The sequence below is a fragment of the Mesitornis unicolor genome, unplaced genomic scaffold (genome assembly GCF_000695765.1).
Source record: "Mesitornis unicolor isolate BGI_N332 unplaced genomic scaffold, ASM69576v1 scaffold54816, whole genome shotgun sequence".
Lineage (NCBI taxonomy): Eukaryota > Metazoa > Chordata > Aves > Mesitornithiformes > Mesitornithidae > Mesitornis > Mesitornis unicolor.
The window spans coordinates 1-24,444 of NW_010192729.1; the positions used below are offsets into that span (position 1 = coordinate 1).

Genomic DNA, 24,444 nt, shown 5'->3' on the forward strand with positions numbered 1-24,444 from the left:
CCCCTGGTCAGCGGGAGCAGCCTTCGGGCTGTCACCGCTGGTAACGTGCCTCCCCGGTAGGCCCCGGTGGGGCGGCCCTTACCCGGCCTGGCCGTGCTGGCCGCTTTCTGCGAAACAAGTAAGAACGGAGGTGAATTCAGGAAACTCCTCAATATTTTCTCTTTGTCGTGGCCAGCAGACAACAGTCGCCGTCTCTGAGGCTTTTATGTGATATTGTCACTTCCAAACCGGCGTTTTCATCCTTGGTTGCTTTTTTAATTGGGTAGGGCGGAAAGGGAGCCCGCGGGGAGCTGAGGTCGTGTGTGTTCAGTTAGATTTGGTCATGGAGACCGAACACACACCTCTGGGCCCATCGCCACCCTGGGGAGAGGTGAGCAGCAGGGCCTCTTTCTGAAGCTGCCATTTCTGTAGGCTGCGTTCAGTTGCCTGCTTATCAGGACTCCTTTGCTGTCTACACAGCTTATTTTTCTTTATTTTTTGGTGAGGTGGGGTCCTGGTAGTAATGTCTCTGTCTCTCAGCACCATTCTTGATAAGCCAAGACACCTCTGAGACTGAGTTTGAAAAGGTGCATCTTTGGTTAGCTGCTAAAAACAGGCAGTTAAATACTGCTGGAAGTGAAGGCGGACAGTGTTGAAGGAAAATGGTTGATAAAAGAGCCTGCACACCAAACCCTACCACATGTGAGAGGTACTCTTTGTGCATTAATGTGTACCTCAGTGCTGCAAATATTTAAGCATATGCTTAAGATTTTATGTGTGCCTATAGTTCTGCAGTCTTTAGCAGGACTGTTCAGGTTTTGAAGTTAAGCCTGTATTAATTGATTGCAGGTTCCTCGTTTGCTCTTTTAGTGGTAGAGTGGCAATTGGAAGGAAATGCTTTAAATAGTGATGAAACAACTTATTTGAAACCACGTATGAATGCCTTCAATACATGGCACTTTCACTGAAGGAGAAACACAAATTAGTGGCTGCCTGACTAAAGAAATCTTGTTATGATGAGCTGTGCCACAGTTTGAATAAGAGTGAATGACTGAGAGGTGCAAAAGTAGAGGAGAAGTTATTCTTTCAGGCATACTGATGTCTAATAAAACTTACTCTTAGAATAACATTTATGTTATTGATGTGTACAAAAAATAAAAAGAACTGCATTTATTTGGGGTCCATAAAAATCTAGGCAAAATGAATGAGTTGAATGGAAAAGGGGAAAAGTAGAGATAGTAGGGACCAGATGATCTTTTTTTAATTAAAAAAAAAAACAAACCACAGAAAAACCCAAACAGATTGATAACATAAATTTGCAAGTGACTGCTGTCAAACAACATGCTGTGTGTCTTTGCTCAACTCCAGCATCCCTTTTAGAATTGCTCCATCCTGCTAACACCACTGTGATGGATCTCCTGGTAATAAATACTGCACTAAACTGCAGTTACTGGGTTGTGGCAAATGAACATAGAATCACAAAAGCAAGAGGCTATTAAGAATGTCTCTTACTTTATGTAGGAAGTTTGACCCACTAATTCAAAGACAATTGAGAAGGAAACTTTTAACCAGCTTTGCGGCTGTTTGGGGCTTTAAATGGTTTCATTTTCTCTTTAGTATGTGGACTACCTAGTATTGCTACTTTGAAAATGAAAACTGCTGTAAATCCTAAATATTAGATAAGTATACCTTGCTGCTGGCTGCTGTTTTCAGAACCTAGAGAATTTGGAGCGTCATTTTTACTTGCTGTTACTGCTGCGGAGCACGTGTAGCTTCTGCAGCCTCGAGTGGACTGTTTCACCCCTGAATATCAGCAACAGAACTGGTAACTAAGATATAAATTCTCAGAGGTTTTGGGTGCCTACCTCCTGGAGGAATTCAGTAGCAGTGGACAGTTTTCAGCTGAGCTGGACACTTAATAGACGTGAAGTGCCTAGGCTTAGCGTTTGTTGGAAGGACTACTTTAAATCAGAATTGTTTGGGTTACCCTTCTCCCCTGTGTTCCTCTTGCACATCACTCATATAATGCTCCTCTCCTGCCTCAGGACCCGTGACTTTAGACATACATTTCAATAGTAAGAGTTCCTGTGTTATTAGATAATCGTTGTTATCTTACTCTCCTTATGCCATCTCTCTGAACTATGACGAGGAGTTCCAAAGGTTGACAGTCTAATACACATAGGAGTATTTGCCTTTCACTTGTTGCTCTTTAATTGACTGCCTTCATGACAGGACTGTGATGAGGCAAACATAGGAGACCAGTTGCCTTTTTTTAAAGACCTTTTCTTATCTTCAGTAACTCAAAACTTTCAGTCTTTTCTGTCTAAATTGTCCAAGTGTGTGAAATAATATTCCTGATTTTCATTACAACTGAATCCTAATTTTTGCCACCTCTTATCATATGTCAATCCTGCCAGCACTTTAGATAGTTTTCCCCTTTCTGGATTTCTCTGCAGCATCCAGATGAGCAAGCACCACTGGTATCCCCCCAACAGAGCATCCTTACATTGGCTTGGGTGGTTTGGTGAGAACGGTGGAGGGGGCTGCAGTCTTTGTCCTGTCCCTTACTTCAGGGCAGAATAGAAATGCGGTTGCTTTATGGGGTTAATATTAATAAATCTGTGACAGTTTATATATGGCTTGTCCCCAAGATGTTTTCTCTTTGCCATGCATTTCTGATATACTTTTATCCCATATGTATTCCAGGAGTGCTACTTTCTCAGCAACACACAAAATGTAGGGTACGATAACAAAGCAGCAAGTTAGACTTGTTTTTTCTCTTATCTGCTGCTCTTTACTCATGTTTCCCTAGACAAAATAGCTTGTCTGTAAAGTGGTCACTCAGTGTTCAAAAGACTTTTGTTTGTGTTTGATTTGGGTTTTCAGGAGATGTTTCATCTTAATAGTGAACTCCAAAGGATGTTTTTGAGCTGTGTACCTTGAGCATGAAAAGTATTACTTCAGTTGTTTGGAATTTTGCAATTTGCTGTCAGACAAGATTAGTTATGTCACTCTCTTGGTATCTGGGAGTGAATTTAGATTTTGCTGTCTGCTGCACATTTTTGGGACACTTCTCTACCAACCTATTGTTCCTCTGTATCTCTTACACTGGTACCTGAGCGTGCTCTTAAGTAGCTCCTTTTCTGGTCATGTTTTGAGGCAAAACTGAGCTTTGAAAGAAACCGAGTCGCCTGCTACAGGTACTGCTCCTAAATCATTAACTGCATAACTGCTCAGAACAAGATTTATTCTTCTCAAACCCACTTTATTTGATGTAATGACCTCACATTACTGATTGTTTTAATATTGTGCTGCTATTAACAAATTATGATGACGAAATGTGATGCATGACTTGCAAGCATGTGCAGTCTTAATTTTATACTTGAAAGCAGTGACCGTTATAAACTGTCCGTTCGCCAGCTGAAGAAATAGAGTGAACCTTCAGGCGTTAGTCCTTTTTCAGGTTTTCCCTCAGGGCAAACCTTCATGCTACAGAAGTAGTAAGTTCAAAGAGAAAAACCACAGTGACCACTGCAGTTTTTCTCGTTTCAGGCACGGGAGCTCACATGCACTTCCCCTTTGTTTCTGTTTGGCTCAGTTTCCGCTTTTTTTTCTGACCGGACAGTACCTGTTATTCTTTCATACAGTGTTATCTTTCCTTTGTGAACTTGTCCAAAAGATATTGCACGATATCGCCAGCTTCAGTTTTTTCCATTCTTTTCAGAAAAATATGACAGTAATTTTTGAATGCTGTTAAATACTGGATAGTATTTATAGGTTCATTTGCTCTTGAAGGTATTTTTTTCCTGCCTAAACACGAATTCAATATACTTTTGAAAACTAATGGAATTGTATTTTGGACATATTTTATAAGGAGGAGACTCTAGTTCTGGTCAAAGATCTGTAGTTCTCCTGAGAACAGCACTTTTCCTGCAGGGAGCGGGGTTCAGTCGTTAGTGACTTATCGTCACCAGAGCGATAAGGCAGCGTGTGTGAGCTTTAGCCCATAAATGAGAACGCTCACTTGCTCACTCCCAGGAAGCTCCGCTGCTGGCGTTGGGGACCAGATGGAAGAGCTGATCAATGTCAGCTCACATGGGCTGGCTTTTAGTGGTGCTCAGTGAGTTTTGGCTGTTCGATATACCAACACCCACACTGCAGTCTTTAAGGTGTTGTGGTTTGTGTTTGTTTGTTTGTTTGTTTTTTCCCAAGGAGAAGTTTGAGATTAGGAATCAAGAGCTCAAAATTATTAAGAACATACATAAATAGATCAAAATTATTACTGTAAGTGTGGCAGATAAGTGCATTTTTTAAGGTAGTTCCTTCAAATTAGACAAATAGCAGGAATTAATGGCCTTCACAATTAATTGTGTCTTGCTTCAGAATCTATACAAGTATGTGTACTTTTACGAAAGAGTGATTACTCAGATTGGCAACTGTAACATGTATTTCATGTCAGCTGGTAGCTAATAATTCATCCTAAAATAGAAACTACAACTTCACCCTAGAATTACCTGTCCTAGTAGGGCTAAAGCGTGTCAACCAAGTGTTTGGGAGCTTACACTATCCATTATCATGCTTTCCAGTGCTGATCTTTGTGTATAAGCTGGTGTCTTAGTCTTGGCCTTTACCGTTATTTGTGTCTGAATAGCTAAGTTCAGGGTTGCCATTTTTTGTTTGGTTGGTTGGTTGTTTTTTTCATATTTTGTCAGTAAAACACTCCTCTCAGAATAGCACATACCATTGCTGGAGTTAATCTGTGTTAAATATTCCCTGGAATAGCTGTGCTGCAAAACGCAGATTTATACTAGGTCCATCTGTGGTGGGAACTGGAATTTGGGAGTGGGAGTACCTGAACTGAACAAAGAAAGAAATACAATTTTTCTGTGTTGTTAGGAGTTGCTGAGTGTGGTAGCCCAGTGCAGGTATCACCACGTCCAGTTGGTGGCAAGGTTGACTGTGTATTCCCAATAAGCATGCATGTACACATGCACAGATGCACACGCATGCTAACGATGTCTGTGCTTGGTATCTGTCTTGCAGTCTTTGATCAGAGAAGACTCTTGAAATCACTGAGTGTTTTAATTGTAAATAGCAAGACCTGTCCCTGAATCACCTTTTCACCTCTGAGAGGAGTCCCTGAAGGCATTTGTTGGGAGGAGAATGTCTGTATCCACAGTTCTCTCCCGTGGTGGATAAATTATTGACAGTGCTGAGAAGTGAAATCCTTTTCCTGGCACTGCTCAGAGGCACTAAATTCATCTCGAGGCAGATGAGGCTTGGAAGTAGTGGAGAGGAAAATCACATCAGTCAAGGATAAATCTTTAATGTTATCTAACGTGTGCTGCTTTGGAAATAGAGTGCTCTGAAAGGCCTGGTATTCCTCAAAAGTGATCTCTGTGCCATTCATCAGCCAGAATTGAGTTTTCAGTATAGTTTTATTACCGAAAAATGCAAAATGATCATTACGTTGCTTGAAATACACATCTTCAGCAGCAAGTGTGACATACGAAATGCGATACAAAGTATTATGTGCTAAGTCTTCAGTTTGTTCAGTTTTTCTTCTTCATTTCAATAACCTAGTAAAATTTGTAGTCAAATAAACTAGTTTTGTCCAGTGTGCCGTGGCCTGATATTTATTCTGTGCTAGCTGGTGTGCTAAAGTGCTACTCTCAGTGCCCAGTTGTGGAAGTAGGGAAGACTTGATGCGTCCACAGGCTGTCAGGGAATGGGTAAGCAACGTCAGTTTGATTTCCTCCTTGCCATTTGTGAGGGCACATTCCCACACAGGATGCAGGCACAGATAGTTACCAAGCACCACTACTTCTTTAACGTCTTGTGTTTCAAAGTCCTGTGTGCAAAGGGTCATTAACAATTAGCATTCCACTTTATCACAGCAGAGCATGCTGTTCGTATACTGGGCTTTGTGTCTTTACCAAAATATATTTAAGTGTCATGAAATTCAAGGAAAATAAAAGAACGGATGTGGAAAGATTCCAAGGCTTTTTTTAAGAGATCACCAGCATCACCCAGTGCAGAGTATGCAGATGTCTGAGCCCTGTGCTGCTGTTTGTCCAAGAGCTGAGGCAACTCAGCACTTTTTAGGCCCTATGAGGAGACACTGGAGGAATTCAGAGTTATTAATCTCAAATATCTGTAGCTTCTAGGAGGAAAATGTTTTCACTGGGAGGGCACTGAGCCCTGGCACAGGTTCCCAGACAGGCTGTGAAATCTCCATCCTCTGAGATATTCAGAAGCTGTCAGGACATGGTCCTAGGGAACCGGCCCTGAGTGCCTGTGCTTGAGCAGGGGGTTTGGACCAGGGGACCTCCAGAAGCCCCTTCCAACCTCAGCCCCTCTGTGATTCTGTGAAGGATGACTCCATCACTTGTTGGGATGGTTCAACTCCTTATCCTTCCAAAATGGACACGCCAACTTATACATAGGATTCTTTCTGTTTGCCCACAGGTCTCATTAGTACCATCATGTCAAGTGATAATCCTTTATTTCAGGATTGCCTGTAAAAGAATGACTTGAGGACTGATTGTCAAAAAAACCCCTCAAGCAAGTAGGATTAGGCCTCAGTAACAACAGATCTGTTGAGTAGCCGGGATTTTCCCTATAGGATTCCTGATTTTGCCAGCTCTGAACATTTTATGTCGTGGTCACAAATTCAGAGTTTGCCTCAGCTCTTACGTTGGAGAGCAGAGTGGTGAAATGATCGTGATCCTTCTTTTTTCACACACTGCCTGTGCTGTAGCGGTTGTTTTTGCCTGTGGTGTCCTGGGCTGCAGGGCCCCCGGTTCTGGAGCTCGGTGAGGAAGGAGCCGTATTGGTGTTGCCTGGGTGGGAGGCTGTGTTTCGTTCTTGCAGCGTGTTATTCCTGGATGCCAGTCACACCCAACCAGCTGTCCCAAATTCCTCCAGAAAAGAAGAAACTTCCTTTTCTTCTAGAAATGAAATAAGAAATGTGTTTGTTGAAAAACAAAGAACAGTCTGTCAGGCTCTGGGGATGGGCCTGATGTGCAAAAAAATGAATCAAAAATCTTTAAAAAGTTGTGGTTAACAGGAAAAACGGGGATGGCAAAAACTGTATGAAGCAGCTAATTGGTGTTTTTAAGGGAGCAGAGGGAGAGAAGAGAACAGAGTGTACAGAAAGGGAAAGTGGCATCAAGAGCAGATGTAAAAGAACATGATTTTTTTTCTACAGTACAAAACTCAGATCTAAGAAATTCAAACCTGTGTTTCTAATGTTGCTTTGCTGTATGTGCTGTTGCTTTAGTTGCTTCAAATAGATTGTCTGGTCAGAGACATCACAGAGATGATTACTGATGTTCACAAGCTAGGCAGTGTGACATGGACTCATGCCATGAATAATGGATGTTGTCCTTGTTAAGGTAGAAGAGCACAGAGTAAGAATTGCAGCACTAGTCTGCAGCAGTTTACTTCCAAGTGTAAGATAAATTCAATTTAATATCTGAGGAAATATGTTTATTCCTAATTTTGTTTGTTTGTTGTTTTTTTCCCCCCATAGCTCGCACCTTCACTTCCGTTACAAGAAGATTTCGTTTACCACTGGAAAGCAATCACCCACTACTACATAGAGACATCAGGTAAAAGAAGAAAACAGTCTGGTTTTGTGTCTTTATTATGAAAACTGAAATTCCCAATTTCAGTGTTGTTAAAAAGTAAAGATCAAGAAATACTAAAATGAGTCATGTCTTTCATCAAAATGCCAACAATAGTAAATAGTAATTAAAAATATTTTGTACCTCCATTCATCCCTAAAAAGTAGGAGTGAGAAACGATTGAGGGAAGGTCTTTCCTGAGTGCCATGTGGAGAATTGTACCTTTTCACATCTGACCCAGTTTCTGTCCTCACGTAGTCTGTTTAATCTGAACAGACAGCTACAGAAATGCAGTCCCTGCTGTTAACCTTTTCATTGATTTGCATCAGGGATTTCCTTTTTCCTTCCAAGATTTTAACAAAAGTAATTTTGTGTTCTTAGATTTTGCCTGGCATATATGAATTCTGTGTGCCAATGTTAGGTATTTTTTCTTTAGTGTCTTGTCTCCATGAAAGGTTTTTTGGTAACATAGCTCTGAAAAGTGAATTTGTGAGCAGATCTAGAACACATTTTGTTAAAACTTATCCAGACCTTTTTCTACTCTTCTAAAAAATGTTTGTTCTGGTGAAATACGGCTGTGGTTACGTTTTCTTAAACTTTTCCCTGGTTTCCTACAAGAGTTATGCAACATTGAAATTTTTAATTTTTGATCCTAGTTGTTGAACTATGAAGTCTTAAAAGTGAATGTTGCCATGCTTTCCTCAACCTCATTAGTTTTGCATTTCTGCTAGAGTAGCCATTGAATCTGTTTGTGCCTGGGATGGGTGATCTTGTTTGTATCAATATTTACTCTTACAAGCTGAAATTCGACCCTTGGTTCTAAATACCCATCCTTTGGAGCTGTGTAATGTTTCCTAAGGTAGAAATGACACAGTGGTAGGGGAAAACTGATAGCTGTGTTTATGTGGTGTGGAACAAAAGCTCTCCTAGACCTCTTTCCTAGACTTTTAGAAGTCTTGTGAAAAGCAAGTTTCCACTCAGTGGATATATTTCTGTCCTCTGCAGTGGGAACAGAATTATGCCTAGGAAATTAAAGGAAAACACCGTAGGTTAACTAAAGGTTGTGGTAGAGACCAAAATTACTCTGACTTGGCAGTTTTCCTTTGTGGTCTTGTGCTGTTTGCAGGCAAGTGACAGTTATTTTTAGATTTATTGCATAAGAGGTGGTAACCATTTCCCTAGTGGGATGGTGGTTCAAGTAGAACTTAGCTGAAAAAGATTTAAAGGAAGATCTCCACATGTGGATGTGCTCTACAGCAGGTTAATGCCAGCCCCCACTGCCAGTGCCGTAAATCCACAGCGACTTCATGACTTTAATATAACAAAATCAAAGTCTTTTCCTTTCCTTCTTAAAGTTTGACAGAATGTTGTCTTAATGCAGAAAGTATGAAAGACAAATGTAAAAACTTTTGAAGAATAAACAGCATAGACTTTGGGTTTTCTTTGTTGGTATGATTAGAAAAAACATGTATTTAGTTATCTAGTTTGTAAAGGAATTTGCAAATTGGCTGATGTTAGGGGCTGCTTATAGATTTCAGAATACTATCTGGAGAGTCAAAGAGGAAGTTATCAAGTCAGGGTGGATGCTAACCAGAAGACTGAGAGTTTTATTGTTTCTCTCCCTAAGCTTTGTTTTTGGCTGTAAAAGTTTTTCTTTTTTGACTGTGTAATTAATGCATGTTTTGAAATTTGGCACGTCATCTTTCCCCATTGCAAGGTTAGATATCTGCCTAATGCATATTCCGGTTTATATTTCCAGATACAGTTCTGAAAATTCAATTTTAAAACTTACATAATATATATAAGATTCTTTAAATGACTAGTAATGTTTTTAAATCCTAAATTTGGAACTGAACTTAAGAAAAGTGAGGACAATATTTTAATAATTCTTAATCACACATCTCTTCCATTCAGATGACAAAGCTCCTGTGACTGATACCAACATTCCTTCTCACCTGGAACAGATGTTGGATATTCTGGTTCAAGAAGAAAATGAGAGGGAATCAGGCGAAACAGGACCATGTATGGAATATTTGCTACATCACAAGATTTTGGAGACACTCTACACTCTTGGAAAAGCTGATGTATGTACTTCTCAGCAGAGCAGATTGTCTTTCGTGTGAGCTCCCAATTGTCACAGGGACTGAAGTTCTACAGTAGGTGGTAGTGTGGGACACTAAACTCTAGCAAATAGCTGTTTGCTTATGTTACCAACGTATTGCAAATATCAGTCTTTTACAAGTGTGATCCAAGTGAAACAGCCAGTGAGATTCTGACTGAGGCAGAACCCTGAGACTGGTTACTCACCACTCTGATAATACTGACTGCAAAGCTAGAAGCAGGTGAAACATTTTTTGGTCTAGATATTTTCTGGCTTCTACAAGACAGTATTATCCCTCTCTGTCCTTTGTTGTGTTGTGAGGTCAAAAGTGCTGTATTAAATACAGATTTTGTTTAATTTTTCTGAATGTCATTAGTTGTTGCTCAGAAAGACTTCCATGTCAGAAAGCATCAATTTAAGCTTATCCTCAGATAACTTTCACATTCGAGTCTTTGCTATGAATGCAGCCTGTGGCAATGTTGTCTGGCTTCTCTCATGTCTGCTTTGTGGTACATGTGAAATTAGCTTCATGGTCTTGTTGCTATGTTTCTTCACAGACTTATGAGCTCAATTGTATGGGGTTGGATGGATCATGGGGTGTGAATTAACTTGGCAGCCCTTGGGGTAGAACGTTTTGTATCATGATGCAGGTGCAGTTAGGAAAGTATGGTGTATCCTGTTCCAAGGATGGATGGAGCTCTCCATGGTTTCATTCTCAGCCACTCTTGTACATGTTGTCATGAGGTTTTAATCTACTCAGATTTACATATATAGACATATAGGGTACTCGCTGTCTGAGCCTGGGGTGTTGCTTGCTCTGGAAGGACTAGAGCTCTACAATTGCTGTTACTGTACTAGTTGTCCTTATCAGACTAAGATACCTGATGTGTTGAAAATACTGGCTCAGAAGTGCAGCTCATTCAGTAATCTTTAAACTTTGTCAAGAAACCAAGATGAAATGGTGACATATGTGAAGTGGGTAATTAGTAATATGTTTCTAAGAGTTGAGAGAGGTCATGTTGCACTCATGCAAATATGCCTGTACAAACAATTCTTGTACAGCCTGTCTTTATACTTTGCCATTTGTGAGTTGATACATCTGAAGTAAACACACAGTTCAGAGCTTGCAAGATGTTGCAAAGATCTGTTGCAAAATGAATAATATTCTTTCCCAGCAATCACTTAGTCTCACTACGTTATTGTAGCTGCACCCCGGTGGTACACGTTTTGCCATTCTTTTCAACAGAGTGCTTGACAACTCAGTGATAATTGGGAATTAATAATCAAGGGATAATTATCATGGAAGGAGAACCAGGTCAGGCAGTTGTCATTCCTGGCTGCTGCCACCCATGCCCAGTCACCTGTGCAGTGAACCAGATGAAGGAAATGATGTGGCTTAAAATTAACCTATGGAATAACAGCATCTATTAACATGGTAGAAGGCATTAGAGTCAGGGGGATTTAGCTAGAAATGAAGTTATATAAAGGACTGCAAGCCACCAGATCTTATGGAGGTAGGAAAGTACTTCCACAGGACATGGTGCATGAGGGACAGTACAACAAGGGTCTGGATGTTCCCCATAGATTTAGGATTTCTGTTCTGCTGAATCTCAGGGAAAACAACAGCTTTCTCATCCTGGAACATGTGTGCATTTATCAATGCTTTATATGTCTAAGGGTAATTGCTCGTGATTTAAAACAGCCTTCTGTAGACATTAAGATGTTATACTTTGTCGTTGTGTGTTTGTATGTAGTGACTCACTGAATTGCTGGATTCTGTGGCGCAGTACTGTAAAAGACAGCTGACCAATTAATTCAGAGTTAATGTCACCTTGTCATTGTATTGATAGGGACTATTTCCTGTAAAGATTAGTAGAAATCTGCACTAGAGCAATTAACTGAAAGTATGAATAATTTGAAGAGAAAACAGGAATGAGCTACAACATTTTTTGTTGATCTCTGTTAATACTGATAAAAGTTACATGTTAACAGTTGATTTTTTTAAAAAATACTTTTGGATAAATTACTGCTGTTTAATTAGCCGTTTGAGTGACAAATTTGCGTCTATGTTTGTCTTCACATTTGTTAAATTTTTTGTTATTGTTTCTCGGTTTTTGTTTCAGTGTCCTCCAGGAATGAAACAACAAGTTTTGGCTTTTTATACAAAACTTCTTGGAAGAATACGGCAACCTCTTCTTCCCCACATAAATGTGCATAGGCCAGTGCAGGTACTGTGCAAATTTGAAGTAAACTATATTTTTGCATGACAAGTTTCTCTTATTCTGCTGTAGCTAATGGTGTCCTTAATTCTCTCATTGTCAAGTGAGTTAAAGAAACTGCTCGAGTGCAAGATCAGTTTTAATGTTTTGAGCCTTGAACTGCCACTGAATGCAAGTCATAAGTAATAAAGAAATCTTGTTCATAGCAATCTAAATTTAGAGCAAATGTTCAAGTCAATAATCGTACATCATTGTAGGACATATATAGAAAAAGAATTCAGTCCATCATTCCTAGAAAAAGCTATAACTTACTTTCTGTCTTAATTGTTCACTTTTCTTTATGTCACAGAAATTAATCAGGCTGTGTGGTGAAGTTCTGGCAACACCAACAGAAAATGAAGAAATTCAATTTCTCTGTATAGTATGTGCAAAGCTGAAACAGGATCCATACCTGGTCAACTTCTTCCTTGAGGTGAGTAAATCAAATCAGAAATTTGCAGGTGTATTTACTGTGTCACAGACAAAATCTAATAGAGGTCTGGAGGTATCACATTGTGCTTCATGGCTTAGTTTTCATTCACTCTGTGATGGTTTTTTTTCCTGTGATATTAGAAGTTGTTTTGTTTCATTTTTCCTCCAGAGACTTGGTATATCTGATTATTTCTTCTAGTATTTCATTCAGGGCTCACAAATACACCTGCCTGAGGTCCCTGTCCTTTGTAGTGAAAGTGCCTTTAGAGTAGGGATGTGAATTGTAATGTAGAACACTGTGTGAGGGAGACCTTGGACTTCTCTTGTTGTTTTGTCTTCAGCCCAATAAAGACTAAGGGACAGATTGCACGGGGCACTGAAACCTAGCAAGTTGCTAAGTGTTCCGCAGGATTGGGCCCTTATTTGGTAGTGACACATATGGTCTAGCTGCAGTGCCAGCTCACAATCTACAACATGACATTATTTTCTGTTTGTAAGAAAGCCAAGTATCTCTACTCTCTCTTTGAACTTAACATGTGGCATTGATGAAATCAGAGTGGGAGGAGAGAGAATTTTCCGATTGAGTTTCTGTTCCTGTTTAGAAGGAGCATATAAAAGTTTGATTTATAAAAGTTCATTTAGAAGTGCCTCCAGCTTCCATTTTGATGTTTCCTGTGGTGACACAGTTATCTATTAAACATGTGTTACATACGTGAAAACTTGTAGATACAGTGTCCTGCAAGACTATTTTACAAGCTTTCCGCAAAGATGATGTGTAACACCAGAGGCTGTGGAGATACATTATTTTCCATTGGGTATCTGAACATCACTTACAAGTCAGTAGGAAAGAATCCATCTTGAGTTTACTTTTACATTAATTAAATACTACCTTTATTGTCATTGTATTCACTGTAGCTGTACAAGCATTAGAAATGGATGGGAAAATTAGTGTTTAAATATTAGGAGCACTTAAAAGTAAACTGCTTGATATATTACATGCAGAATATGGTGAAAGTCCAAACCAGGTTTACTTTTAATGTCATTCATATAGGTTGTATGGTTTGAAAAGAACCCTCTGAATGACTCTTATACTCAAATAATGCCCTTGAAATCAAACCTGAGAACTGCAGTCATAAGAACCACAACTGTTTTGTCAGACATTAGTGTTCTTCCCCAAAATAGCAAGATTACAATATTAAAAATCAGACATGGAAAACCAGATGATTCCAAATTTCAGAGAGATCTCTCATTTCACAGAGTGCTGGCTATAGAGTTCAGGCAAGCTGAACATTTGTAGCTGCTGTTTCCTTCGCAACATTATTCTAAATGTCATAGCCTAAGGCGTATGTCTTCACAACTTCTGAGAGTTGTTTCCAGATAAGATCTTTGGGATGCAGAGTTGTCTTTTCTTAGAGTGGAGTACTCTGGTTGTTCACATCTACACCTCTTAGAGGTGCTGTTGTTGTGACTTGATAGATCTTTCTGACCTTCAAATACATGAAAGGGTAAAATTACAGAGTTCTGTGTGGCATTGATCTCAAATCTCCAGCACTTACAAAGTGAAATGCAGATGCATCTGTCCAAAGCAGTCTGTTTGTATCCATTAGTTTTACTTCCTTCTTTGACTTTTCCTGATCAGTTTCTACAGTATTTTATGAACTTAAACTGAGTATATACAAACCTAGGATTTCCTTTGTATGATTCCATTTCAAATAGTTTGTTAATAGAGTGCTGTTTATATTTTAGTGAAATCTTTCACCTATATTGCTTAACCAATAATGCATAACGGTTTATCTTGGGCAAGTTACTTTTGTTGTAAGAAGTTCTGGAAGAACTGCATTCTACTTTTTTAAACCTTTAAAATCCATATACTAGTTTGATTTTGGCTTTAATTTATTTTTTTTTCTTTAAACTGAATTTTCCTTGTTCTTATGTAGAGAGAATGAACATACATAGAAACGTTTGGCTTATCACCTCTATCTCAGTCATTATTTTATGCTAAACTTGTAGGTCCTGTTTTTCCTCATTCATTTATTCCTTAGTTGCCTCATCTCATCTCATCCCATCCCATCCTATGTGAGATACTCCTTGCAACTGATGGTTCAATGCAAAGGGACATTCGATTCTCTGTGTTTCAATTTCTGCTCTTGAGACCTTAAACAAGTTCTAATACAGTGTCTGTTAAAAGGTGATACCTTCATTTTATAAAATGAACAACAGTTTCACTCTTCACTTCTACTTTCATTACTACAAGTTACCAGCTTTATGTTTCTAACCGTGAATTAAGTAGAGATTCTCATTAGCTGTGACGTCACTTGATTTTGTCACAGAATTCTATTTAAATCTGTCTGAACTTAGGCATGGCATCATCCACCAGATTTTGAAACTCTGATAGTTACGTATCGCAAAAATATGAAAATGTATTCTTATATTGTCTGCTCTCTGTTGATGCTGAATTCACTTAGAGGAGTACTTTGTCTAGGAAGCATTGAATATGTGTTTTATGTAACCTTTTCTATTAGGTCATTCAGGATCCTGTTTTGCACCTTTACAGGAGGCAGGTGAGCAGCTAAGCTGCAGAATTGCATGATTGGACACTAAGAAGCTTAAATACATGTAAAAACTCTGCCTGTGTGTTTTTCAGTGTACAAACTGCTTTGTGTCACCTGCCAATGTAAGAGTAATGAGCTATGGACAAATTTCTAGGGATATTTATACATCATATATACATTTTATATATATATGCACACACATTATATATACATTAAATACATGATAGGTCTTCTTGTTGGTGCCTTAGCTAAACTAACTATGGCCTTTCAGATGACTGAAGAGTCCCGAAATGAGGTAATAGGCCAATGTATGACAAAATAAGTATTTTACAAGATACTATATGATTTTGGTAAAAAGTAACTTTTCTCTTTGGCAGTCCTGCTTGCTACTTGAGTAACGCCAGTAACAGTGTATAATCCAGGATTGAAATGCAGTTCCAGCCTTTAGTTCTGCTTTACGTGCAAGGCTTATTGTTGTGATTCAGATAATTTTGTGTGTTGATAAAATGTGTGGAGGATACTGGAGGACTTTAGAGGATTTAGGGATAGATAGACGTGGTTCAGACAGGCACATTTTGGTTGCTTTGCAGCGTTATGCATTTCACACTGTAAAAAAACCCCTATATATATGTTGAATGAGTAATTTTGCTACTGTAGTAAAAAATCATACTTATTTTATAGCATGCAGTGTGCCACTTTTACCACTGGCTTGCCTCTCCAGGGAATTGGTTATATGAGTGTATCACAACATTCAGTACAAATTTTCCACAATGAATGCACATCAGTCAAGCAAGCATTCACAGCAGTTCTCTAGTTTGCTGCCTGAGACTGCCGTGTAGTTAGTCCCTGCTGGTTTGTATGTACTAAATGCCGTTAACCCCAAATGGTTACTGTTTTAAATTATTAATGCTTGAGATATATTTGTAATAATTCTGGTGTTATCATGGAGAAGGGAAACCATTTGGATTTATCATCTCTCACTGTACTCACTTGAAGAAATGTCTTGTGCTGCAGTATAATTTATGGTTCTGATAAAGTATTATTCACCTGTGCTTATGTCAGAAGAATACTGAATTCTGGCCTTGCTGTGAGTTCCCTCTTGCTATCACAGAGCACAAATTTAAATGTCTTTTTATGTGGTGGAGACAGATTTATGGGAAGGCAGATGGGGTACTTTCTTTCAGGCTAAGTAGAGATGCTTTGTAGCTTCCAAGAAGGTTCTTTGTGATCTGTTACAGTAGCCAGGGCCCAATGCAGACTTCTAGTATCTTCTGTCCATTCAACCTACTCAGCTTTTTCTTCATGAGAAACACAACTTGAGAGTACTCTCCTGTCATAAAAGACATTTTCCCCCCTTTCTTGTCAGAATCTCATGAAGTTTAGAGTGAGTTTAACTCCAACTGGAAATAGTGTTTCAGACATTAGGTGAATTTGAGGGCTTGACCTAGAAAGGGATATATTATGTGGCGTGTGCTCAGGTCTAAAGGTGGGTGCACTTGTAAGGTAAATGAAAAATTTCTATCAAATAGTGGGCAAATCAAGAGAATCTTTGCCTTCAGTGGTGCAGAGAAAAAGATGCCATCTCTTGTAAATGGCATATTCAGCCTTGAAGCAAAATGGTACAAGGCTTAAGAGAAATTTAAGCAGATTAAAAAATGTTCTAAGTCTAAAAACTCCCATGCTCTTGCAACCCATTCCATTCTACATGATTATCCAGCCTTGTAGAGAGCTACTTCAAATGCTGATGTAAAAAATTTGCTTTTAGTAAATTTCCCCTTCAGGATGAACAGTAATCTAAACCAAAAAATGCTTTGCAGAGTAAGTTAAAAGCAATGGCTTCCAAAGGATCGGCAGGTGTCATCACAGAAGACATGCTAAAAGGCCAAGACTCTTTGACAACGGACACGGGACAGCCCCTTCAGCCTGAAGAAATACCTGGTGCTGCTGGAGCAGAGCAGATGGAGAAGGAAGACGACCTCCCGCAACAGGCAGATGATCTCTCTTTCAGTCTGGATGAACTGAATGTCACATCATCACCTGAATCCTCCACTGCTTATCCAAATCAAGACTATAATTTAGTGAATTCTCTACTAAACCTCACAAAGAGTCCCGTGAGTTGTTTTTTTTAATATGTTTAATGAGATAAATAGTTTGGATGCTGTGTGGGGTGAGCAGAGGGAATGAGCATGTACATACTGTATTTTAACTATAAAATGAGGTTTGTTTTGCAGGCAGTTTTTGTAAATTGTCAATTTTCTTTGCCAATTCAGATCAAAGTAAAAATATTATTTTAGAAAATGAATATTAAGTTTGTTTATGGTAATATAAGTGTTTTTTGAGCCATTTGTATAGAATGCTGGATGTTTCACAGACAAGCTACATAGGATAATCGTTAGGTTAAATATATCACAAGAGACTATTTTAAAAACTACTTTCAATTGTACTGGTTAGCCAAACCCACTATTTTGTAAAGACACTGGGCTATCTCTAGGGGTTTGATTTCTTTTAGGAACAACTGCTGTATGTCATACCCAGCTCCATCCTCTAATTCATACTCAGATTCAGAAAACTTAGAGGAGAATTGGGTAAGCCTGTAATTGATAATGGCAGTGTTGAGAGCAGAAAACCGGATCTACTGATGTACTTTGTTCTCATTAATTGATGGTTTACATCATCTAATATCTTGGTCTTTAACTGACCTTCAGCCCTTGTTCTGTCAACCTGAAGGTTGCAGTTGAATTCTTAGTATTTGACATGGATTTAGGTGAGATTCTTTGTTTTGTACTATCCGAATTCAGTAGAAATAAGTTGTATTCACTGGAAAGGCAAAAAAAATATTAATTAATTCACTGTGGGAGAATGGAAAGGTTTTATTTGGGAGATGTTTGCTTCTTGATTTCAAGTGAGCCTCATTCACCCTCTGATTAATTCTTCCATGCCCTTCTGCCAGGACGGCCGGATAGCAGTGAAGGCCTGCGAAGGCCTCATGCTTTTGGTGAGTTTGCCAGAACCAGCAGCTGCCAAGTGCCTGACTCAAAGCACTTGTTTATGTGAATTGTTGACAGACAGGCTGGCCTCCCTCTACAAAGCCCTGCCTCAGTCACTGGATCCCTTAGACATTGAAACAGTGGAGGCAATTAACTGGGGGTAAGAATTTTATTTTTGTCTTTAATACCCAAGGTGACTTTACACCCCTCCCTGAAACTGATTTTCTATGGGTAGAAAAGATGTATACAATATTCACACCCCCGTGCTAACGTCTCAAGAGCAGAGCGGGGATCCCAGCTGCAGCAGGGTGGTACGACTTCAGGCGTCCGATGTACACAGGATTTCTGACATGGGGCCAGATTTGGCTGCCGGTCCCTTGCAGAGACTCCTCAGAGGGGAGGTTTTTCCACTGAATTACATTAGCAATTTGTGGTGGTATAGCTGCAGTATCAGGTACAAATTACTTCCTTGTTCAGATGTTAAGTATTTAGGAAACATAAACGTTTCACTGTACACAGTGAGCACTGTAAGTTGCTGCAGGGGGCAGGAAGGGTGTATTTGACAACAGGCTGTTGTTGCAAAATTTTTGCAGTAAAAAGGAAGAAGTTACTGCATAACTCATCAGCATGAAGTAAAGTATACATGCCTGTTACCCTAACTGCTTGCATGTTAGATTCTCAAAACACTTCTCTTCCCTACTCTGCCTTCATTATTATGAATTGCTTGTGACCTATTAGTGAGACAAAAAGTAGATATATGCAAAATAACTACCAAAATTTCTGGTGGTTGGAGTTTGAAGTTAGAAGGGAAAAAACTACTTTGAATAGTGGGTTAAATAATTACTGGACTGCTTTACCAAAGAAAATGGTGAATTTTTTATTCCATAGAGCCTTTAAATTGAGATACGTGTTTTTTTCTAAAAGATGCAATCTAGTGCAGGTATTCACGGTGTGGTTTTGGTGGACTTGGCTGAGGTTGCTCACAGAGTAGAGAAGAAAAGTTGCCTTCATTTTATGGTTCTCTGACTGCAGGAGCTACTGATTGAGTTTCTGTGGTCTCTGTTTCCTGGGAGAAGAGACTAAGTGATCAGTTATCCCTTATGACTCAGGAAATACTTAACCAGAGTTTAGCATTGCACTGAAAACCTCTATAATGATAGATAATGATAGCACTGCCAGATGAGTAGAAACTGTCAGAAAAGCCATTGTAATGTTCACTTCACTGCAGGTAGATCATTAATTATTCTGTTAAGTTCAATAAGAATAAAGTCCAAGATTCTTCAATTGCTTGTAGACTAAATAAGTATTTTTCCCTGTTTTCTCTAGTTTGGATTCCTATAGCCACAAAGAAGATGCATCTGCTTTTCCAGGGAAAAGAGCGTTGATTTCATTTCTTTCATGGTTTGACTACTGTGATCAGCTCATCAAAGAAGCACAAAAGGTTTGAAATGTTTACAGATGATACAAATATATTCAGCAAATAAGTAGTTCCAATTGTTTCTTAGCTTTTGAGTTTGAGAGATACCATTTTGTACTTTTGTTTCAGACTGCTGCTGTTGCTATGGCAAAAGCTGTGCGGGAACGATTTTTCATTGATGTTATGGAACCCCAGCTGATGCAAACGTGAGTAGCATCCTGCAGGACACAGCAGAACAGAAGCTCATTTTTTTTCAGCTGAAATCCACTACATATCTGACATGAAATTGTTTGTCCAGGTCAGAGATCGGGATCCTCACCTCAACTGCACTACTGCATCGCATTGTTCGCCAAGTGACTTCAGATGTCCTGCTGCAGGAGTTAGTTTATTTTATACTTGGAGAACACAGAGAGCCAGAGACTTTGACAGACATCAATAGACATCCATTGCGACACAGGTTAATCGAACACTGTGATCACATTTCTGATGAGGTGAGAAGCGGTAATGATATAATTATGTCTGCTGGCCAGGTCTGTTTTGCAGAGTCTGTAAAAATGCCATTGTGGGGTTTTTTCATATTCATGTCAGCTAACTTTTTTTGCCAAGGAAAAGAGTTCTGACTGCCAGCCCTACAAATTCCCTTTAGAAAATGAAAGTAAAGCCGTTTTCTTCAGCTAGCACATTCTTCACATTAATATTCTTTGCTAAATTTGCATGTCCCTTATGCATATCTAGTTGTGCTTGCTCATCAGTAGGATAGGGCAAAATCGGTTTCTGCAATTGCATTTTAATTTGTCATTTGTTATATGTTGCATCACTGTTATTTTCCATGTTGTGTCAATTCTGCCATGCTGTCACAGAAGGTATAGTTAAAAACTTACTCTTTTTAATATAAAGTAACTGTGGTCTGAGAATATACACAATACCAATTAAAAGATTATATAACTTTAAGCACTTTATACACAGTAAGCATTGTTAAAATAATTGACTTCAGTAAAATCCTTCATCAGAAGCTGCTTGTTTCATTTTTTCTGTGAAGCAACCTCCACCCTCTACTTTTTAAAATATAACCCAAAATCTGAAATACAGATCTGTGCCTTCACGTAGCCATTTTTATCGGAATGGTTACATGCTCACGCCATCAAAATAATTTATCTGTATAAAATAGCTGATCTTTGCAAAGGTAAGCACTCTAAAGCTGTCTTTAAAAACTGTCTCTGTATTGCTTAAAATCAGTCTCCTTTTAATAGTCTCCTACATAACAGCTCCATGTAAAAATCTTAGCCTACAGTTCTGGTTACAATATCCCAGTATTACTGTTTTATTCTGGGTGTTTATTGCTAACTTTCAATCCTGTTCTGCATCTGACTTTCACAGTGATAACCATCTTCCAGCATGGATCTGATTGTAATATGAAAAGCTAAATTGAAAGTTCTCTGGTTGTTCTTTGTGCTGTTATTTTGGCAGATTTTAGAACAGTTTGTTTTACAGGGGAAAAAAAACCCACATATATTGATTTTCAAATGTGTGTGAACTGTGTAAAGAAGTATTTGCAATGTCCTAAGATGTACAAACCAGATATAAGGCAAAAAGCAGTGGTGCATCAGTTTATTGAATTTTTACTTTTTCATGTTGCAGATCAGCATAATGACTTTACGAATGTTTGAGCACCTTTTGCAAAAACCCAATGAACACATTCTTTATAATTTGGTTCTGAGAAATTTAGAAGAAAGAAACTATATGGAATACAAGCCTTTCTGTCAAGAAGATAAAGATGTGGTAGAGAATGGACAGATTGCAGGAGCAGTGTAAGTTCCTTTTTAAGGGAAGTGTTCACAGCACGTAATGTGGATCATTATTTTTTTAACAAAACAGGGGGGCAGTCAGTAATTGAAAGAAAGTGAGCATAGATAGCACTTTGACTGCTGTATGTATTAATCCATATCCATTAAGTGATGCAGAAATAATTATATCAGCAACTTATCAAAATTGTCAGAACAGTAACAGAAAAGCAAAAATTATCAAAAGCCTCTTTCCCGAACAAAAGGGATTCAAAGGTCTTCATATATCTATTTACTTACCCTTCTACCTAGCTTAAACCTATGCATATTTGTACTGATTTCAGTGAGATTATTCTGAAAGTCAATAACTTAGGTGGTGTCTTGCTTGCAGTTATGTTCTTGGATCATTTTTTGATGGAAGAACTTTTCTGGGACACTTTATATAAAATCCCTATGTAACTGTTGTGACTCTTATTTTTTACTGATGGAGGGGGAAGGACTAGTCACACCAGCTACTTTAGGGATCTTAATTTAGGTATTTCTGAGTTATCTAAAATAATCTAATCATTTCCTGGAGTATAACTCTCTCTGAAGTAAAAATGTGGCTAAAACATTTAAGTGATTTAGTACAGTGATTTTTGTAGCAGTCAGAAATGTATACTCTGTTGTGCAGATCAAGAAATTACAATTTTTCTTCAAAACAAAGTTTGTTGGGTATTTGTAGAGGTTGGTATTTCTGCGTATTAGTTAGGTAGAAAATTGTGCGTATGATAGTGTTCTGGAAAACATCCTAGTTGCTCAGAGAAGAGAAGTAGAAAGCATGCCTTTTGACCCAGAGATTTTCCTGCCTTTCATAGCATTCTGTGAATGATTATGTTTTTGTCTAATATAATCTCGCAGAGACCTAGAGGAAGATCCATTATTTACTGATCTGTCTCCAGATAACACATTGTCAACTCAAGAGTGGCTCAGTGCTTCTCCACCTGTCAGCCCAGAACATCCAAAAAATGATGGGAAGACTGAAGTTCATAAAATTGTGAATAGGTAAGTTGAAACAAACACTTAAAGAAATCTCTGAATATGTGGGTGTCTGCACACACTGAGGAAATTAAATGTACTCTGTAATGGATGTTATTCTGTGCCAGCTGGTAAAATGACTCCACAGAAGGAAATTATGTGGCATTTTATCAGAAAGCTACTCCTAAAAGATTAGAGCTCATAATAAGTAAAAATAATTCAACATAAATGAGAAAAAAATGGAAGAACTTTACAGCTAATAGTCTAGTTGAGTACTCAGAATTCAAGATGAAAGCCTCATTGATCAAAAAACTTTCTTTTCTCAAAAATGTTTGCTATACTTAAACTGCTGTTACAGGACTTGACCTTCCTGGAGAAGCCTGGGGAGTCTTGCCATAAACGTTTTAGGGGAAAAAGCTCCTCAAATGTCCTAAAGTTCCTTAAAGACACCTATAAAAGGAAATAAGTGCCATGCTAGAGATAACCTTCTGTTCCCTGAAAATCAAGAGGCATCTCTGTCACCTCTAACATACCTGTGTGCATGTTAAACATGCAAATTGGATATCAGAAAGAGGACAAGCTCTGCTCTAAGCAACTTAGTGATGGTAATTCTCTTAGTGACTAAGATTAGGACACATGCTGTTTGCTCTGTTAATACACAGTAGCAAAGCAGCGCTGGTATTTCAGTGCTGACCTATCTGCTTACCCAGAAATGATCAAAGGTGTTAGCCAGAGGAAGCAAACAGCCCGAGAACAGTCAGCAGAGAATGGCACAGTCGCTTCTTGCCCTCTTTCCCCCAGCACTACTAAGTATAGTTTATGGTGGACGTGATTTGGAGCAAAGATGCAAAGAATGTTCTCCTAAATTCACCTCGTGTAATCTCCATCAGTGAACAGAAATGATTCACAGTGATTTGCAAGTTTGTGTTTTTTTTCAGATAAGATGAACTCCACAAAAAGTCAGCTACCACATATTTCTGCATATAAATCTTACGGGAGCCTCCAGCAGGTCTTGGGGAAGGGAGAAAGGTGAAATTTGGGAACAGGGTCCAAGGACTGAATTCTGTTTTGCCATCCAGAAATGTTAGGTTTTTGTATTTATTTCTTAAAGACAGTTCCTCTCTAATGAGATTCAGAATTTCCTGATATTTTTTAAGTCAGATATTGGTGAAGTAATAAGGACATACTGTATTTGCACTCCATACCTCGCAAATGATATTTGTAACTGGGACATTGACATGCAAATATTCCTGTGTTCTTACATGTTCATTTTCTACCACAACAAACCATGGTAAATAAAACTGCCTATGCAGTAGGTTAAGAAGAATTTTAACTGTAATTCTCCCTCTTTTTTGGTTCATTGATTCCCCAGTAAATTTTCCACATGCTCTTGTAAGGTGAAGTCTTGACCTGTAGCAAATACTTGACCTGGCTATGAATGTTCCTTTTCATCTCCGTTTTGTCTACTAATTCTCAGAAAATGCTTCCACAGAGGTTTTTACCTCTAGTGCTAGATACAAATGTTCTGAATTATATATCTTGTTATTATGAACAGTAGTTAGAATAGATGTGCTTAAATAGATTTTGTATTCTCTGTTCTTCACATGAAGTTATGGTAGAATCTATGGATTAATTGGTCAGACAATTCAGTATTGTGTACACTCTTACAGATGACGAGAAAGTATTGATCTGGGGCTCTGTGGATTATAGATCTTCATTAATGTACTTTTTTTCTCTTTAGTTTTCTCTGTCTTGTACCTGATGAAGCCAAGTCATCGTACCACGTGGAGGGTACAGGCTATGATACTTACCTCAGAGATGCCCACAGACAAGTAAGTCAGTGAAGTTTTCCTTAGTCCTTGAGAATTTGAAATGCTTATGAGACTATAGAAATGGTTCTATAAATAGTCTACTAAATCCATCTTTTGGTAATGGAAGATGGAAAATTCAATTTTTATTTTCTAATGAAAACTTACTTTTGGAGATCTTTTGACGATGAATCCACCTTGTATTACTCTAGAGGGAATAATGGATGGCATTAAAGGCATTAATATTCATATAACAAATACACAGAGAGAAAATCTGAACTGCAGATAGATTCTTAATTTGCTTTTGCATTTATCTGCATTCTCTTGGAGAATTGCCTGCCAAGCTGTTTGAAAGGACTAAAGGGAAATTAAAATGCTGCATACAAGTTATGCAATCTGGGACTTGAAAAATAAAGGCTTATATCAGGGAATACACGGCCAAAGGCATTCAGATTTGAAGTTTGAGTTTTGGTAGGTAGGGAAA

At 38.5% G+C, this 24,444-nt stretch overlaps 1 protein-coding gene across 1 annotated transcript in view; it reads left to right on the top strand.

Moving 5' to 3' along the window:
- Positions 1–1,266: 1,266 nt before the first annotated feature.
- Positions 1,267–24,444, top strand: part of FAM160B1 (family with sequence similarity 160, member B1) — a gene marked incomplete at its 5' end in the record, with an annotated part of 29,051 nt that continues 5,873 nt past the window's right edge. Inside the window, 14 exons of the mRNA XM_010187188.1 lie at positions 1,267–1,327; positions 6,198–6,204; positions 7,514–7,592; positions 9,522–9,691; positions 11,832–11,936; positions 12,277–12,399; positions 16,768–17,061; positions 17,901–18,097; positions 19,264–19,378; positions 19,484–19,560; positions 19,653–19,845; positions 20,993–21,162; positions 22,036–22,179; positions 23,894–23,984. Coding sequence (XP_010185490.1) covers positions 1,267–1,327; positions 6,198–6,204; positions 7,514–7,592; positions 9,522–9,691; positions 11,832–11,936; positions 12,277–12,399; positions 16,768–17,061; positions 17,901–18,097; positions 19,264–19,378; positions 19,484–19,560; positions 19,653–19,845; positions 20,993–21,162; positions 22,036–22,179; positions 23,894–23,984 — 1,826 coding nt within the window. The remainder of the gene's footprint in view (positions 1,328–6,197; positions 6,205–7,513; positions 7,593–9,521; positions 9,692–11,831; positions 11,937–12,276; positions 12,400–16,767; positions 17,062–17,900; positions 18,098–19,263; positions 19,379–19,483; positions 19,561–19,652; positions 19,846–20,992; positions 21,163–22,035; positions 22,180–23,893; positions 23,985–24,444) is intronic.